General features: G+C 40.6%; 1 protein-coding gene across 1 annotated transcript; it reads left to right on the plus strand.

Annotated features, from left to right (window-relative positions):
- Positions 1 to 6,017: 6,017 nt before the first annotated feature.
- On the plus strand, positions 6,018 to 12,301 carry cacng1a (calcium channel, voltage-dependent, gamma subunit 1a). The gene is made up of 5 exons (XM_077199976.1): positions 6,018 to 6,411; positions 10,910 to 10,984; positions 11,336 to 11,473; positions 11,642 to 11,887; positions 12,213 to 12,301. Exons 1-4 carry the CDS (start codon positions 6,177 to 6,179, stop codon positions 11,869 to 11,871), a joined length of 678 nt encoding a protein of 225 aa, XP_077056091.1. The 5' UTR covers positions 6,018 to 6,176; the 3' UTR covers positions 11,872 to 11,887; positions 12,213 to 12,301.
- The last annotated feature ends 6,706 nt before the right edge of the window (positions 12,302 to 19,007 follow it).

The following is a 19,007-nucleotide window of genomic DNA, read 5'->3' on the forward strand; positions in this document are numbered from 1 at the left end:
CAAATGCAGAATGTTCCCCAAATGTTATTGTATTGTTTTAATTTGATTTCGTTTTTAGTGAACCAATTTTTAAGGTCCAGAGAACGTCCTGGTTGCGTATGCAACCCACCGTTCCCTGAAGGAGGGAACGGAGGACGTAGTCGACGGTCGAATGAATTGGGAGATCGCTAGAGAGCCTGTCTTCTACGAGTACTATTGAACGAGCCAATGTAATTGGCGTGCGTGATTCGCATCACACACTCCGCCCCCGCGGCGCGGGTATAAATACGGAAGTGGATGCACGCACTAGTTGCTTTTCGCTGAGGAGCCGAGAGTAACCCGGGGTCAGCGGTGGTCCAGCGGTAGTGGCAAGGGGACTACGTCCTCCGTTCCCTCCTTCAGGGAACGGTGGGTTGCATACGCAACCAGGACGTTCCCTTTCAGTCGAGAACGTCAGACGTAGTCGACGGTCGACTGAATTGGGATCACCCATTGAACACGCCACTAACGCTGCCACCTTCCAGTGCCTAAACCAAAGCCTCCTGATGCCCCCGCAAACTTAAGGCGGGGAAGGACATGGCTTAGGCCAGGGAAGTCACTGCTGTTCCTACAGGACCACTGGGAAAGCGTTCCCCGCACGTTGGAAGGAAGGGACGCTGCGGAAGCCACATCCAACCCGAGGGAGGTAATGTGGAGAATACACATATGAACTGGGCGGAAACCGGGCAGTCTAACATATGGAATGTCACTGGGGTGGCTCCAGCCTAGGACGGGGGGAGACACACCGGACAGTGACGGCAGAGAGACTCTGCCGAGGGAAGACACGGGCTCACCGCAGGGAGCCGTATCGTGGAAGAATACACATATGGGGTCACCGAAGGGACCGCAACATATGGACCCAGCCTAACACAGGTTCCACACTGCTTACGAGTGGTAGGCCTAACACCAGACGTTCCGCACGTCCGACGTCGGAGGGGTGTGGAGGAACTCAACAGGGTTCAATTTTAAGGGAACTCAACTGGAGTAGAAAGGCGCACGTATCCAGTCCATAGGAGGGGAATGGCGCAGCAAGCCGACACTTGAACCGGGCTCACGGTGAAACTGGCTTCATGAGAAGGGAGCCCACGGAAAGCAGCGGTTCAACTAGGTGTCGTCCAGCCCCCAACTCTAGAATCTGTTTAGCAAAGTATATCGTCAACGCCCAGGCGGAGCACTTTACACTCATCATAGAGGAGCTCAACACCTAAGTGGACATGTTGCATCTCGGATCTTTGCCGAAATGAAGGCAAGCACTAAGTGCAACTTCGCATGGAAACAGCCTTCCCTCTCTGCTGAATTCCAACAGATACTTGAAGAGCTGGTCTGAGGTCTATGACTTGCATTCTGTACACGTCCAAGCGAACGGACAGAGAAGCCAGGGCTGGATCTGCCTCCTCCAGGGCAGCGCTTGCAGGCTCACCACCTGCTCCTATTACGGGAGAGGTAGGAACCTTGGGCACAATCCGAGCCGGGGTCTCAGCTTGTGAGAGTTAGCCGGCGCAGACTCCAGGCACAATACGTTGACCGAAAGCGAGCAAGTCCCTACCCTCTAGTAGAGACCACGCGAGCAGGAGAACTGATATAACAGAATTTTTAACTCACTGCCTGCAGTGGCTCAGGGGCGGTCTCTGCAGTGCAGTCGCACCAGGGACAAGGCCCAAGAGGATAAAGAGGGACACAAGGATTTACAAGACCTTGCTCCTCAGGCTGACGATCAGAACGTGCTTCTGCATACTTCTGCAACACGATGAGCGTCGTTTAAACACCGAGGCAACATCATTTTGAGGGTGAAGGAAAACAGCCTACTGCAACCCATTTTGCAGGAAAGAGAGCACTGAAGTGATCGAAAGCTTTCAGGATCTCCTCTGGAGAGAAGACGGACTCAACGACTAGGTTCCACTTCTAAAGGCGTAAGCACGCTACCCAATTCTAGGGGGTGCTCGCAGAAGTGATGGTAACTACCACATGTTCTTGTGATAGCCACCTGAACCTCCGCGTTCAGATGTAAGACCACCCGGAATCTCCGGGGGAAGAACGCGTGTGCCATCGTGCCCCGTCCCCGAAAGAGTTCTCAGGGGAAGTCAGGAAGGCTGTTGAAGGGAACCAGGTCTAGTTGGGCCAATAAGGGGCAACTATGAAGACCTGTTCCTCTCCTGACTTGGCACGTAGGTGCAAGCGACGGGCGCAAAAGACAGGAGCATTGCTCAACACAACATGTGAAGATCACTGGGCTTCAGGAGCATTTTCTGCTCAGCACTTGGGTGTGACAAGTTCACTGAGCTTCAGGAGCATTCCTGCTCAACACCTGAGTGTGATAAACTCACCGAGCTTCAGGAGCATTTCTGCTCAACACTTGAGTACGAAGAACCTCACTGAGCGACAGGAGCATTTCTGCTCAGCACTTGAGTGTGACAAGTTCACTGAACTTCAGGAGCATTCCTGCTCAACACCTGAGTGTGATAAACTCACTGAGTTTCAGGAGCATTTCTGCTCAACACTTGAGTGCGAAGAATTTCACTGAACGACAGGAGCATTTCTGCTCAGCACTTGAGTGTGACAAGTTCCCTGAGCTTCAGGAGCATTACTGCTCAACACCTGAGTGTGATAAACTCACTGAGCTTCAGGAGCATTTCTGCTCAACACTTGAGTGCGAGGAACTTCACTGAGCACCAGGAGCATTTCTGCTCAGCACTGCGTGTGATGAATTCACTGAGCTACCTGTGATGGACTCACTGAGCTACAGGAGCATTGCTGCTCAACACCTGAGTGCGATGAACTTCACTGAGTTTCAGGACCAATTCTGCTCAACATGAAGAGTGATGATTTCACTGACTTGCAGGCGCAAGGCGACCATGAGTCGCAGTCACTTTTAGAAGGCTCACTGGGGTTAAACGCATTTCTGCGGGCCCCTGGGGCAGATGAGTCCCAGTGTTTGTCCAAGGGTAGTCCGCTCGGTTTACCCAAACACTGGCGGAAAAATAAAACCGGGGGGGCAACTGAGCGGCCCCGGAATGGTCATGACCCAGCCGGACCCAGGGGATGGAGTCTCCACTTGCCCTGGCTATAACTGTCGTGAGGCTCGATGGCGGCACGATTGAGTAAGCGGGAGGAGTGGAACAAGGCGCCCTCAGAAGCGTCTGACTCCAAGGAGGAGGTGACGGGTGAGTTTGTGACATGCAGGGGAAGCTTGCGCAACGGTCGCAATGTCTAACAACTCGAGGCACGAATGCCCGTGTAGTCGGGGGTCGCCCAGGCCCCCGTTAAAACACGCCCTTTGTACATGGCCCCTCGAAGAGGGTTTGGCAGCAGACCGGGATGAACTATAGTCACACAGGGTGAGCTGCTCTGCCACGGTCACCTCGGGACTCGATCGTGAAGCTAGCGCTGAAGCGGTCACATATGGAGGGAGCCAAAGGCTGCGACTACCATATACCCCAGGAGCCTCTGAAAGTTCTTTCAGTGGGACCCTTTCTCACTTCAACACCAGCTGAACACATTCTCATTGGAGAGACATGTTGGACCGAGTACCTCTCCAAAACTAGAAAAGAGATACTCAGCCCGTGGGCGAGATTACTCTCTTCCAGTTGACCTGAAGACCCAACGGGCTCTGGAGCACTCGAGGGGAAGGACACTGTACTGATACTCCACCCTTAGACGCAACACACAGGATGGCCTGCGGTGCGGGAGGTAGAGATCTGAAGCACCTGTCTTTCAGGTCAAAGCTGCAGACCAATCTTGGGCCAAGATGGTCACGACCCACCCCCTAGTAGCACGAAGAACGAGTTTACAACTGGCCTTCGTACCGGCTGGAGGAGCGGCTATATCAAATCCTTCGCCAGCAGGATAAGATAAGCACGCACAAGTCAGGAGCACTGCTCAACACTCGGTGTGATGAATATCACTGAATTTTCAGGAGCACGTCTGCTCAACACCTAATGTGATGACTATCACTGACTTGAGCGGGGTAGCCGAGCCTGAGGTGCTACGCACGCTACGACACCCGTACCCCGGAGGGTGAGGTCGGATGCAGTGCGGTGCTCACCTATGAGCGCACGGTCTGGATTACCCTCGTGCATGCCATGGGTGCCCTAGCCTGCAGCAACGCCATGGCACGCAAGAGGAAGGGGCTTGCCCATAGGCTTTGTAAGCTCTGCCCGTCGGAGCAGACGAAACTCACAGGCCTTAGGGGGGAGACGAGGATCCCCCCAAAAGGCAGCGGCCGCCGGACACAGGTGCACCTGTGTCGACAGACCGCTCCAATGGAGGGACACCTCGCAACCCTTCACCGTTCCTCCATCAAGGGTAATGAGGGGGAAAAGCTAGTCAGGCAGTTTCTGGCAGAGAAAGATGCTGTTCACCACCCGACAAGCTCTCCATGCATTTCGGGAAAGAAAGGCACTGGGGCGGCGAGCTGAGAACCAGCGCGGCCCGCCCCAAGGTACCAAACTCCAGATTCCAACCGAGACTGAACGGGACACGGTGGAGGTTCCACTCGAGCCCGGCAGCCTCGGCGGCCCGTTTCAGCATAGCTGATAATTCTGGATCCGGCTCGGGCAACATTGAACTCCCGGAGGGAGACAATGCAGCCGAGTCATCATCTCTAGAAGTCAGCTCACCCTCCGATGCTGCAATCGGCGTCCTGTCCTCCAGGGGAGCCCCGAGTGAAACCGCTGGCCCACCCATTACAGATGGACCAGCAGACAACACAGGAGGCTCCAGTGGTTGCAGTGGAAGTGAGGAGCCCACAGGGAATGGTTACCGGGCGGGACATCCAACACTATCCTCCGGTCACCCATCCCACACAGCACCCGAGGGTGGGGCATGGTAATGGGGACTCGCTCTCCGCGAACGAAGGCGAGTCTCGCCCTCAACACTGCGACAGTCATGTTCCCACAGTGAAAACATGAGCTGTCCACAAAAGCTGTCTCAGCGTGCTGTAAGCCAAACACGTGACACAACAGTTGTGACCATCAGAGAGAGACAGGGAACGACCGCACCCAGAAACGCACGGGCGGAATGACATCTTGAAAAAGACGCAAACGCACCCGTGTTGCTCTTTCAGAAAATAGGACCGTCACCAGTGCCGGAGCACACAGGGGAATGACCGCGGCAACACTGAACAGAGAACTGAAACAGTGAAGCACTCACTTTTCCGCCCTCTAACCAGCCATCAACACACACAAACATTTAGAAATTTGTTGCTGTTAAAACAGCAGTTGAGAGCTCAAAGCTCGCGATCACCGCTGCACTCGCGCTGTAGAACACCAGCACTGGGAGAGTCTTCCTGAAGAACACCGACACACTCGCTCGTTGTAGACAACAGCACTCTCAGAGACATCAAACGATCGGCTCCGAAGCGAAAGGCAACTAGTGCGTGCATCCACTTCCGTATTTATACCCGCGCCGCGGGGGCGGAGTGTGTGATGCGAATCACGCACGCCAATTACATTGGCTCGTTCAATAGTACTCGAAGAAGACAGGCTCTCTAGCGATCTCCCAATTCAGTCGACCGTCGACTACGTCTGACGTTCTCGACTGAAAGGGAACATTCTTTTTAAGTTTTGTTTTAAAAATTCACACTGCCACAAAGCTCTCCCTCTCCATCTCCACTCTTTCCCTGTGTCCAAATATGCCTACTCAAAGGACAGAATCAATTAATCAGTTGTTCAACATTTAAAAGACACTTCAATGATCACTTTAATAAAATTTGTTAACAGTTTATAAATTTTGTCTATCTTGTCTCACGTTATATTCAATCCCACTTACACCTAATGCTTAATAGTGCTTGTCATGGAATAGACACGCCCTAGTTATTGCAGATGGTATCTGATATGTCAACTGCCAGATATTAGACTCACTGCACACATTTATAGAAGCCCAACATATCCCCCACAGACCTCTTGTGAGACAAGCCAGTTTGGTCATCAACTTTCCTGATGAGCCTCAACAGCTGCAACTTGAGTCTGGCCTCAGCAGAAATACTAGGGCACTGCCATTTAGCCTCTTTTATCCATGCACAAGCACAGTTCTGCACTGAGCCTTTAAGAATCAAGTCTCTGTTATACACTGTCCAGATATTCAGAGATTACTTTACTGAAAGAATTGTTCTCGTGTCATTTTTCCTTTTATTTGTCTATTAGCATTGGATACTGGACAAAATGAAGAAGGAAACCAAGACAAAAATCTTGTTTTTTGTAATATTGGTGGGCTCAGTGTCCATGTTAACAGCGGTGGTGACAGACCACTGGGCTGTGTTGAGTCCTCAAGTGGAGAACGTAAACACAACATGTGAGGCAGCCCACTTTGGCCTTTGGAGACTTTGTAAGAAATACATCTATATTGAGGATGAGGAATTTGTTGGTAAAAGCTGTGGACCTATCAGCTTACCGGGGGGTAAGTGACAAAGTGAGAAATGTTGATCAGATAAACAGGCCTCTCTGAATCTCTGGCTCAATATCCTATAAAGTCTCTGCATAATGATTGTTTAATCATTTTTTTTCTTTGTATTCACTAAATGAGGTGAAAATTGAAAAATATTTATTTTAAAAGCATGGAAGCTAGTGAAAGTAAATATCGATGGTTAAAAATCAACACATGTCTTTGGAGGTTAAATGTTGGACAGCATGTCTTAACATAGTCGTAAAATTTGTTTCACTCCTGAACATAGTATATCTGCAGGATTTAAGGTGAATTGCTTCAAGCTGAATTTTCCATAATCAAAACTCAGTTACAGTTAATTAATGAAGACTGTCTCTAATTAGATCAGGCAATTAGTTGGTTTTTAAACTACCAGGTTATTTTATTACCCCCTACCCCCAGATCTGTAAAGTGTTAAATAGATTTTTTTATTTTACAACACAGTGTAAGCAGTTTTGTAACCAAAGCAGTATATAAATATGAATATATACCTTATATATATATATATATATATATATAGTTTTATATTTACATTTCTAATTCTTTGTATTACTTACCTAATAGGGATCTGTTTTAGATATGATACAATGTAACAATGTTTGTTAATGTTATTAATGAAAATCATTAACTAATTATTTACTGTTACATAATAATTATACAGGATTTATACAGGATCTGCACAGGATTAGGGTTGACATGCAGGGTTTGCACAGGATTAGGGTTGTTACTCATTATCTTAAAAAATGTTGTTCTAAAGGTCTGTGTTTTACATGGTTGAAAATTGTTTTGTTGACAAACATCAATTGTTTTTTACGTATGATTATTTATTTATTTGTTTATTTATTTTACAAAATGAATGTATTTTTTTTATTATAAAATAATGTATGTAAAGGCACAGATATCCATTTCCCTAGCATATGGAAAGTCCTTTACACATTAGACATGAACAGTTGGGTACAACGGGGCTAAAGGCACACCTTAAGAAAATCATGCTTTATACTACTTCCATAGTGTATGATTGCAGAAGAAATATGTATGTTCTTATTGAAAATGTATTAAAAATAGATGGAGCAACAGATTTTGCGTAAAAATAAATCATAAAAGTGGTTTGTTTGTTTAAAAATCGTATAAATGTATGAAGTGTAATTTAGGCAATTTTACCCTACACACGGGGTTCAAAACAGTCACTTTACCAAAGTTTGTACTATTTTCTGTTTATTTTGATTGATAAAATAGTTAATTTTTGTTCAATAAATATACTATCATTAAAATATATTCATTTTAAAAATACAGAAACAAAATTATTTAAAAAAAAGTAAAGATTCTGCAAGGAATCTCATTTATTATGATATCCCATAATACATTCATATAGCTTTACAGTAGTAATAAATAAATGTAATATTTTATTATTTGATATGATTAATATCATATTTTTAAATGATGGTTTCATTTATTATATTTGATATTTACCATCTGAATCTAACACTCTCATGTCAACAAATGGAAAAGTCAGCCAGCTATTTTGTTGTAATTATTGTGCCTTTCGCACAGCAGGGGTGCCTCTTTTCAATAATTTTTAGCGATTCTCATTTGCTACTTAAATCTACAACATTTTTAAGAACGTTAAATATTAGATCAATTTAGCACAGAATAAACTTTGCCCTGCTGCCCGCAATCACATCAAGGATTTCCACAGGCATCCTGAAAAGCGGATTTTTCGGTGTGCCTTTAGCCCCGTTGTACCCTACTGTTTAAAAACACCTTAAATAATTTGATAATTGAGTTTGTTAAAAAAAAAAAGAGTCTCCCTAGAGAGTTCCGAACTGTAATCTAGGCAAAGGGTGACATCTTTGAGGATGCCAAAATATAGTTTAAAGAAATTTAGATATAGAAATATAGATGTGGTATTGTAATTTTTAAAAATGTTGATTACTTTACTATTCTGTAGAAAATAGTATATAATAGTAGAAACTAGCAATAATAAATATGATTAGGTATATCCAAACTTTTGACAAAGTGTTTATATTGTTCACAAAAATTGTTGCACAAATAGAAGGGAAAAAGAGACATGCCATCCTCCAGTCACACATTTTACTTGACACACTTAGCACCAGCCTAAATTTCAAGCAATATTTGGCGACTAATCATTTTAATCGTAAGGTATGAATAATTGTGTCTTAACTCCCTTCCTCCTTCCAAAAATGCATATCCACTGTAATTATAAAACCAAGAGATAATCAGAGGTTTTTAGAGTGTCTTCAAAGAGAGAGTTAATTTATCCATCTATCCCTTAGTCAGGCTCATGGCTTGTCTGTAAATCTACTGGGAATTCTGGAATTACCTGTCTGTGAAACTTGTTTTACGTGCTATGACAGCTCTTGTATGCGATCACTGCTAAGCACAATGACAGGATGTACTTAACAGGTGTGGACTATTTGTGTCTTTGCACATGAAAGACAAGAAGTGACAATGCCATGCCCATTAGCTATTATATCATAACATATTTTAACAAAATAAAAATAATGCTGCCTTTTTTTACCCTATCCCTAAAGCCCACCTCTACACCTACCCCTAACTCAAACCCTAATCATATTCACCTGCTTATTTGTAAAGGTATCCTCAAATGTCCATGTTCACAATATAAGCTGCACGCGGTCGACATGTCAGCTTGTTCAGTCCACATCCACTTTCAACTAGGCCCATAAGCCTATTAATTACCAGTTAGGCACTTTATTTTCACTTTTCTTAAATTTAACTTAAAATAAATGCTTCTCCAAGCTGATATGTGATGGGAAAAGGAAAAAAAGTATGAGAAAGGTCGTTTCGAACTTGCGTCAGTCATGTAAAAAGATTTGTCCACTATCTTTACTCTTTCACCGTTACAAAACAGGTTTGTTTTGCAATTTAATTTAATTTAATTTATTTTATTCAGCCTCTCTGAGCCGATATGCAATGGGAAAAGGGAGAAACAAAGAGATTGGAATAAGGTGGATTTGAACATGTTTCAGTCTTGTCAAAATCTATATTCACTATCCTTATTGTTCACTGCTTTTGCAATTTTGTTGTCTCAACCAGAAAATGGTGGCTGGATGTAACGCAAATATCTTTTGTCAACAAGGCTAATTTGTGTAAATAGACATTCTAAAAAAATGTTTAGACCCAAAACTCCATTAAAGACATGTTTCCAAATTATAAAAAATTGGTCAAATAGAAAGTCTATAAAAAGGTTGAATTTAACCAAGTGTTGTTTTTAACACATGACAAAATATACCCAGCTGTGTGAGTACGTGTGTGACTGGTCTTGTAAATGCAGTCAGTAAAATCTATAATTAGGTTGTGTAAATAGTCAGCTGTCACAAGATGGGAGACACACTTAATTTAAGAGTGGTACAATTCCATTTCTGTGACTGACGGTCACATCTGAGAGAACAGTATACCTCAAATAATACCCCTCCGACTGTGCCCCATATCATTAAAATGATTAAAACTTATGGTAACAGTCACATGTTTTTGAGAACATAATAGATTATGCTGATATTTGTTTCTGTGGTATGTAAGCTGTAAGTAAATACAAATGAAAAATACACAACTTATGTGTTCTTCCTCCCCGCATTTTACCTAAGCTGATGCAAATTGTAAACCAGTTCAAAAAGAGGTTTTGCTTTTATTAAACATGAGAACATTTGGTGTCACTAACAACAGACAGGTGGATTTGACTTAAAATGGTATGGTATTAGTTTGGAAACAATCTCATCTGCTGTAAGACATGGCATTATACAGTACATTACTTTTAACATAGATCCATGACAGTTTCAGGGAGTATGTACAGTAATGAATATTAGGAATGAGACTGCAACATTGTAGTATCAACTTTGCTCTGTCATATTAAAAAACTATATACATAAATGATCTTGGACATTTATGCTCCTGAGAGGCAGTTTTTAGCCACTCAACTTCATTGCCAGACATTGCATGAATACAAGGCACATGATTATTTTAATACTGCTTGTATATTTGGCACTCAATGAAAGGGTAGCTCAACATGCAACTCAGAACTATAGAAATATAGTTGTGAAACCAGACCTTCTCAGTCATTTCTGTAAATAAAACAATACAATTCCAGGTAAACAACACCAGGTTGCAATCCCTTGCAGTCTTTGTCATAGCAGCGTCATGGAGCCAACTCTGAGTCGTTTACAGTTGTCAAAATAACTCAACATATATATTTAGCTGCTCGTGAAATTTCATGGGATATACATTTTTTTTTTTTTTTTTTTTTTACTTTGCAGTTGACACTTAAGGCAACAGGCAACTCACAAGAATCCTTGTGAGGGTATGAATAAACTCAGTCTTATAATACACATATCATCAATAGTAGCCAGCAAAGGAAAATACATTTCCCCTTGAACATTCTTACATGGGGTTTCATTCAAATGTATAATTTTAATATATATATATATATTTTTTCTCTCAGAAATCAACTGCTCTTACTTCAGACACTTCACACCAGGGGAAGATTCTGAAATCTTTGAAGTTAAAACTCAGAGAGGTAAGTTCATTTAGTCAAATCAATTCAAGCCTGGACTGACTTTGTACTGTAATGGTTGGAGAATGCTTTTGTGCACCATTATTTTCTTCTGTGGGATTTACTGTGAGGATGAAGCAGTGGATGGAACATATAATGAAGGATGAAATAAGAAAGAATCACAGTGGAAGAATCATAGTGGATAGTTACCCTGTTTTTGGAGGAAATACCAGAGTGTGCACTGTTTACGAAGGCTTCTAGGGAAATTTTTCTGAAGCATGAGTCATATCATATTTGAAAGTCATTGTCATTGACATTTGATTCACTGTCATACTTTAAAATAGACATGTAGCTCTTTCTGATTTCTCTACTCAGAATACAACATCTCAGCAGCAGCCATAGCCCTCTTCAGTCTGCTCTTCATGATTCTGGGCACATTGTGTGTGTTGGGTTCCCTCAGAAAGGGAAAGGACTATCTGTACAAGCCTGCTGGCATGTTCTTTGCTTTTGCTGGTAAGATGGAACATCTAATCACAGCTTAATTTGCCTGACCTGAAACAAAACTACAGATAGACAGACAGATAGATAAACATTCATTTTCTAGATTCCACAACTTTTTTATATTTGTGAAAAAGCTATAGAGAAATCTTTAATAATATCTTTTCATATCTTTGTACTCAGGTCTGTGTGCCATCATCTCAGTAGAGGTAATGCGGCAGTCAGTCAAAAGGATGATAGAAAGCAAGGAAACTATTTGGATCGAGTATTACTATTCTTGGTCTTTTGCTTGTGCGTGGACGGGTTTTGTCCTGCTCCTCCTAAGTGGAATTGGTCTACTGCTCGTCTCAATGCCACAGATACCAAGAAATCCATGGGAAACCTGCACGGACGCTGAGCCTGAACAGATCTAGAGCCATAACGCAGCAGGTAAACCATTGACTCACAATATACCTATACCTATGTGAGAGCTTGACAAGCAGAGGTCATTAAATTACCTCAGAAACTTCCTCCAACCCCCCCTCCCCCCTCCCTGCAAACTAGTATTGAACAATATACAGTGTAATGTAATTTTTTATATCATGCCAGCAAGTAGCCAAGCGTTTCAATCTTTATATTATTTCTGTATACGTAACTTTTCAACATCCTAAAGTGTAAAATCTTTACATGTAATATGAAAGTGCAGCTGTCTTTATGAAGATGGAATTTTTGTGTAACAATTCGGTACATAAACTTTCCCTGTATGTCTGTTTAGGACACTGGAATGGTTTGAATGGAGAAGGGTTGGAGAACAATTGTGATTGCAAGGACTGAAGTGTTTATTAACACCTGGCTAACATATTCATCTGCACTAATTTGCAAATGGGGAGCATTAAGAAAATAATAAAATCTCAATATTCAGTGGTCAATATTCAATATTCAAAATTTTGCTCCAGAAAGTATTATTCACATCCTGTAAATGGGTTTAGGATGTATTTTTCAGATGTGTGAATACTGCTTTAGTTTTGTGTAAATCTAATTTTAATAATAGTTTTAACAATAATTATTTTTTTGCTTTGGGTACAGTGTTGCTCTCAACTGCCCTGAGCATAATGTAAATGTTTGGTCTGCTGTGCTTACTGAATGATTGCCCAGACATTTTGGAATATTGTCAGATCTTGCAGGTGCAAAGAAAAATGGCATCAATATCACCCTTATGTGAAGGAGTAAAATTACTGTCATTCTTTCAAAGTCTACAGCTTCCTGAAATGCACCCACAAACTGTTTACATGATTGAAATGGATAGATGTCGAATTTTGTGGTCTGCACAAACTCTGTCTATCTATGTTTTAAGCTGAAGGTAAGAACAAACCTGCAAAGTATTTTGGGTGTTGATCCAGAGGTTGAGAGAATCACTGATTTATATATATATATATGTATATATATAGGGGGAGAGAGAGAAATGCCCGAAATGAGAGTGAGAGAAATGGAGAGAGAGAGAGAAATGCCCAGTATGATTAAAACATATATTAACATAAAATTTGTTGTCTACACATTTTTATTCATAAGGCTTTGTGATATTAATTACAATTTTCCAGATCATTCCAATTTGCTCAGTGGGCTTAAAAGTCTTATTAGGTCTTATTATAAAGTTCACTGGATCACTGTCACAGTCACACTGCCTAAACAAACAGCAATGTGGTGTAGCATCTACGCTAATTTTAGTGTCTTTGTTTATCCCGAGGTTTTCCCGCAGCCTGCCGGATCCAGGCCGTTTCCAGATCTGACGAAGGACTTTCGCCTGGACCCGATGACAATGCAGTGCTGAAGTGCCAACTAGCCTCTCCCTATGGAGGATCCCTATACCACTCTACAGATAAAGCGTTGTGGAATTTTTTGGTTCGCGTACCTACCCGAAGTGATAAGATAAAATAAAATTCTGCATCAAAATTTATAGACAAGACAAGTAGTTTGTTTAGGCATGGTTTGTAAGAATTACAAACCTGCGCACATATATTCAAACGCACATAACAATAGAATCAATTCTTAATGCGCATGTGAACGCCATCAGCGTCTATCACAGGTTCACGTTTAAAGTCTGTTTAGAGAGAACGGTGTCGTCTTAGCGGCCCCTAATTTAATAACAAATGATCATTTGGACGGAAGTGAATCAATCAAAACTAACTTTAGCTGGAAAAAACATTTTTCAAGAACCACTATAAAACCAAACCAATCTCTGTTACCTTCAATTATATGTTTATCTCTGTAAAGCTGCTTTGAAACAATCTACATTGTTAAAAGCACTATATAAATGAGGATGACTTGACTAGGAGCCATAGCCTTGTGGGCAGCGCTCCAAAATCTAGTAATACATCCCTTCGGGTAACCCAAGTTCAAGTCCCTGATTCCTGATCATATTCCCCTCTCTCCTCTACTCTCCTCTCCTCTCCTCTCACTTCATGTCATATCTATAATAAAGGCCAACAATATAGTAATAATAATAATAATAATAATAATAATAATAATAATAATAATAATAATAATAATAATAATAATAAAAAATTCAGCTGGGTGAACATACTGACTAATCGGAATCTTGGTGTTTTTCTGTTTGTGATGACAGTTAAAAGTCTTTAAAAGTCATTTACTGAGGCAAATACTTAAAAATGCAATGTCACCGTGAATAATTTGTATTTATTTATTTTGATGTTGTTTGCATGCAGAACAAGAGACCATGGATATTTGAATTGTGTTATGCTACCCAACAAAATATATGTATATCTGATATTACACCATGTATTTCTAATAAAAAGAATAGGCTAACTCCTGTATTCATGCTAACATTTATTTTGCCTCTGTTATTGTGTGATTCATTAATAAATGGCCTAAAAAATATTTAGAGTCACAACATTGATTTCATTTACACCATGCCATGCACCAGAGATTTTGATATTCAGGTTTTCTCATTATTATTAATATTTATACCACTGTATGGATTTGATATATATATATATATATATATATATATATATAGGGTGGAGGGATCTCCGACTGTTTGTTTGAAATGGGCCTCTGGTTATGAATGCGAGATCATTCATTCTCATGAGAGATGCACAATGCACCACATCAGTTGTCTCAGCTGCAGACATGTCTTTTCAAGGGTACTGCTGTTATATTTTTATGTAACACCTCAGGGAATTCATTGGATAGAGACATCAAGTTCTTTTTAAGCTTGCAGGATGCCAGCTGGACAATTCTGAAGTAGGTACAGAAGCAGACTGTACCTTTAACACAGGGGTGTCCAAACTATGTCTTGGAGGGCCACTGTCATGCAGAGTTGGGGTTGGAGCTAAACATTGCAGGACAGTGGCCGTCCAGAAGTAGGTTTCGACACTCTACTTTAGACCTTGAAGATTACCTCTATTGACAGAAGCTACACACATTATCATTCCATTATAGCCTACAGAGACAGCCATCATTTAATTTTAATTTAATTTTAATTATAATATTAAAGTGGCAATTATCATTGGTTTTTAGCTCCCTCCAGTTAACAGACACGTACGGAGCCCCTAAAGGAACGTGGTGGTGAAAAAAAAATTAGGATGGGAGAATTTTTTTAAAAAATCTTTTGCGTTCCCTCGCAAAACTTTTACGTTCCCCCGAGAAACTTTGCGTTCCCTCGCAAAGATATTTGCGTTCCAACGCAAAAGTTTTGCGTTCCCATGCAAAACCTGTTGTGAGCTCAGACAGACACTTCCTGTTTAATGTCCCGCAGGCAGTGCTTCAGAGCTCCGTACGTTAATGGAGCATTTCATAGTGTTGGACTCAAACTTGGACTCAAGTATAAAGAAATGTGGTCAGTGCTTAACTCAAGGAACTTCCCGGATCAATATTCTTGAGCTAAACGTTGTTAAAACACAAACGACACCTATTTACAATCACAGTAACCTAGACAACGAGCTACAACCCAATTTTCCTCAAAACGAGCTTTATAATATAGGCTAAATGGATCTTTATGTGCAGGCGGCTGAGAGACAAGTCAAGGGACCATCTGCAAAGTGCAATATAACCCAACAAACGACTACAGCATCAACTCATATTCAAAAATACAAAAATAGTCATTAACTTCAATGTTACAAACTGTAGTGCCACCCAATTCAGCTTACACATCAATGGTGACCCACTGGTCATACTACACTGCTTTTGCACATTTTATATTATGGAAAATATTCAATAACTCCACTGTAACACACCAAATTTAGTTCACACATCACTGCTCTAATATTGGTTATACAACACTTTGTCTTCCAAATGCATAACTGTAAATGTAAGTCTTTTATCCAAAGGTATACATTTACATTCTTATGACTTCTTGCTCTTCCCTGGGAATCGAACCTATGACCTTGGTATTACATGCACCAACGCTCTACTGTTTGAGCTACAGGAAAGCTAGTATGGGAAGTAATTGCACATAAAAAATAAGTTGGCCTATTATTTACACAAAATTATATTGGTACTGTGCGCAGCTAGTTACAATCATAGCTTATGCATTATATTTGCTTACTGAATTTCGATGGCATTACACATAACAGTGTGAAGTTATTGATTTTATTTCATAAAATATCATAACAACTATTCTTTTTTTAATCAAACTAAGTGTTGTAGTATAACCAGCAGGAGAGCGGTGATGTGTGAACTGGATTTGGCCACAATGTCATAGTGAAGCTATAGAATATGTTTAATAATATAAAATGTGCAGATGGGTTTGGGATTTGAACTTTGCAGACGGCCCCTTATTTGGACTTGTCTCTCAATCGGCTGTTTAGAGATAAATTTATATTATGGGGAGAATTAGCTCGAATAGGTGTCGTTTGTGTTTAAACAACGTTTAGCTCAAGAATATTGATCCGGGAAGTTCGAATAGCCGATCTGAATATTGCCAGCATTTTTTATATTTAAGTCCAAGTTCAAACACTATGAAACGCTCCATTAACGTACGGATCTCTGAAGCACTGCCAGCGGAACATTAAACAGGAAGTGTCTGTCCGAGCTCACAACAGGGTTTGCGTGGGAACGCAAATAACTTTGCGAGGGAACGCAAAACTTTTGCGAGGGAACGCAAAATTTCTCAGTGGAACGCAAAAGTTTTGCGAGGGAACGCAAAAGTTTTTAAAAAAAATTCTCCCATCCTAAATTTTTTTCTTCCACCACATCCCTTTACGGGCTCCGTAGACACGGACACAAGGCGTTCTTGTTTACGGGCATTTATTAGTCAAATGATGTCGTCCTCGATGCAATTAAACATGCCGTGAGAACTAAATAAAACAAAAATCACATAAATTAGAGAAATAAGAATATTCTCACAGAGAAATAAGAAACACAACGTTAGATTGCCATGCATGCTGTGACACGATCACACACACACTCACACACACACACACACACACACACACACACACACACACACACACACACACACACACACACACACACACACACACACACACACACACACACACACACACACACACACACACACACACACACACACACACACACGTTTTAAGGCTCAATGATCTACAGACTTTGAGACAGTACCAGCAATGGTAATTCTGGCATGTGGAAAATCGGTAACACTTTAGAATACAGTTCCTTCGTTAATGAATACACAAGACTACACAAGAACCAATGAGTAAAACAATATTAACAATCTAGTAACTATTATTAACTAACAAGAAACTCTGATTAACGAACTAGTACATAATAGCGCACAGATGAAAGTGGTAGTTCACAATTAACTAATCAATAACTACTATTTTTTTAATGCTTCCCAGAGAACTACTGAAAAAGTTTATTAACAATCTAGTAACTACTATTAACTAAAAAGAAACTCTGATTAACGAATTAGGAAGTAATAGTAAAAATCCTCTTACTATTTGATTTGAGAGTGAGTTTTGATCGATGGTGGTTCACAGATTTATAATCTTGCGCCATCTCTTTTTCCTGACTGTTGACATCTAATGCTTTGATGGTATGGTAGATCTTTCTCTATGGACATCAATGACCATCTCCTTCGTCTTTGAGGCATTCAGTTTCAGATAATTCACCCTGCTCCACTCAGGGAACTCATCCAATTCAAGCTTAAGTTGTCTATTTGAGTTTGTTAATCAATGATGACTGTGTCATCCGAGAATTTGATTCCTCACTCCTACAGTCATAAGTATACCAGGTGAACAACACAGGGAACACCAGAATAGATTCAGGCATAAATTATTCATTTAAAAAAATTAACGAAAATTAGAAATGTTACTTTGCAGACTGAAATAAGCTGAATTTGAAGCTCTAAAATTATGAACTGGAAAGAAATAAAAACTTCAACTAAACTTAAATATAGCTAAATTATATATAGGCCTACATAATTAAATATAGCCTAAATTAAACCTAAATAGCAATTTTAAATTATTTTTTTTAAATGACAAAAGCACATAACGAAATTGCTTCAAATTAAACTAAAATTAGGCCTACCACGAAAAATAAAAGTAATTCAAAATTAAGATATAAATAAATAAGATATAAAAAAAATAAAATAAATAAAAATAAATAAAAATAAATAAAAAATAAAAATAACTGCAGATCTCCGCAGTCCAGTAGCCTAAACTATGAAAGCCGTGTGACCGGCCAACTGATAAAAAAAAAAAAAAGAAAGAAAAAGAAAAGAATTTAAAGAAATTATTCCCTCTGATCTTGTGTTTCGTTAATAAAGTTTGATTTGGAACATATTCCTTCGTCATTTCTTCATTTCCTGACTATGGCAATGTCATAATGATACAGCCTACATTTCAGCACTTTGTGAAGACAGCGACATAGTTATAACAGGCTAAAGCGCTTAGAGATCATGCGAATTGCACGTTCAGTTGAATTTGGAACTTGTATGCTAAAATGTACACTTACAGCTCTGATGTGAAAACCTGTCAAATAAAAATCTGAAATTGAATGTTGAGATTTGCACTCGCAGATTCACAAACCTGTATTTCTGAATTTGAAATTATTATAAGATGTAAACTGCAAATTCCAAAAACAGGTCATTATGCTATAAAAGTAATAATTTTTTTCGGAACATTTTTGCCTTGTGCTGCAAAGTGCATTTGTTTATATATCTGAGTTGATTTTGGCTCAAAACACGAAATGGGCAGAGAGTTAAGCGCAGCGGAGCAACTGTGTCTAAAGTGCTGGAAAAGAGAGAGTTAAAAGTTTCTGTTGCAATATCGAGTTCTTCTAAGCTATCTGGGATGCTGAGATGATGAAACTGATCAGGAAGATTATTGATAAAGCAATCTTTCGTGGCAGAAGTGATAGGTCTAACATATTTATAACAAGGAGTCGGCTTTGCAGCCTTGGCTAAATATAATTTACATGAGACTAGATAATGATCTGAGATGTCGTCGCTCTGCTGCAGTATTTCAACAGCATCAACATCTATTCCATGTGATAATATTAGATCTAGAGTATGATCACGACAATGAGTAGGTCCTGACACGTGTTGTCTAACTCCAAATGAGTTTACAATGTC

The sequence above is a fragment of the Siphateles boraxobius genome, unplaced genomic scaffold (assembly GCF_051911475.1).
Source record: "Siphateles boraxobius isolate OS27281-9 unplaced genomic scaffold, OSU_SipBor_1 41, whole genome shotgun sequence".
Taxonomy (NCBI): Eukaryota; Metazoa; Chordata; class Actinopteri; order Cypriniformes; family Leuciscidae; genus Siphateles; species Siphateles boraxobius.

Bases quoted from the DNA above. Each gene is read 5' to 3' on its own strand.
- cacng1a (XM_077199976.1), top strand. From the start codon at position 6,177: ATGAAGAAGGAAACCAAGACAAAAATCTTGTTTTTTGTAATATTGGTG. The intron at 6,412-10,909 runs GTAAGTGACAAA...TTTTTCTCTCAG, and splicing joins ACCTATCAGCTTACCGGGGG to AAATCAACTGCTCTTACTTC. The intron at 10,985-11,335 runs GTAAGTTCATTT...TTCTCTACTCAG, and splicing joins TGAAGTTAAAACTCAGAGAG to AATACAACATCTCAGCAGCA.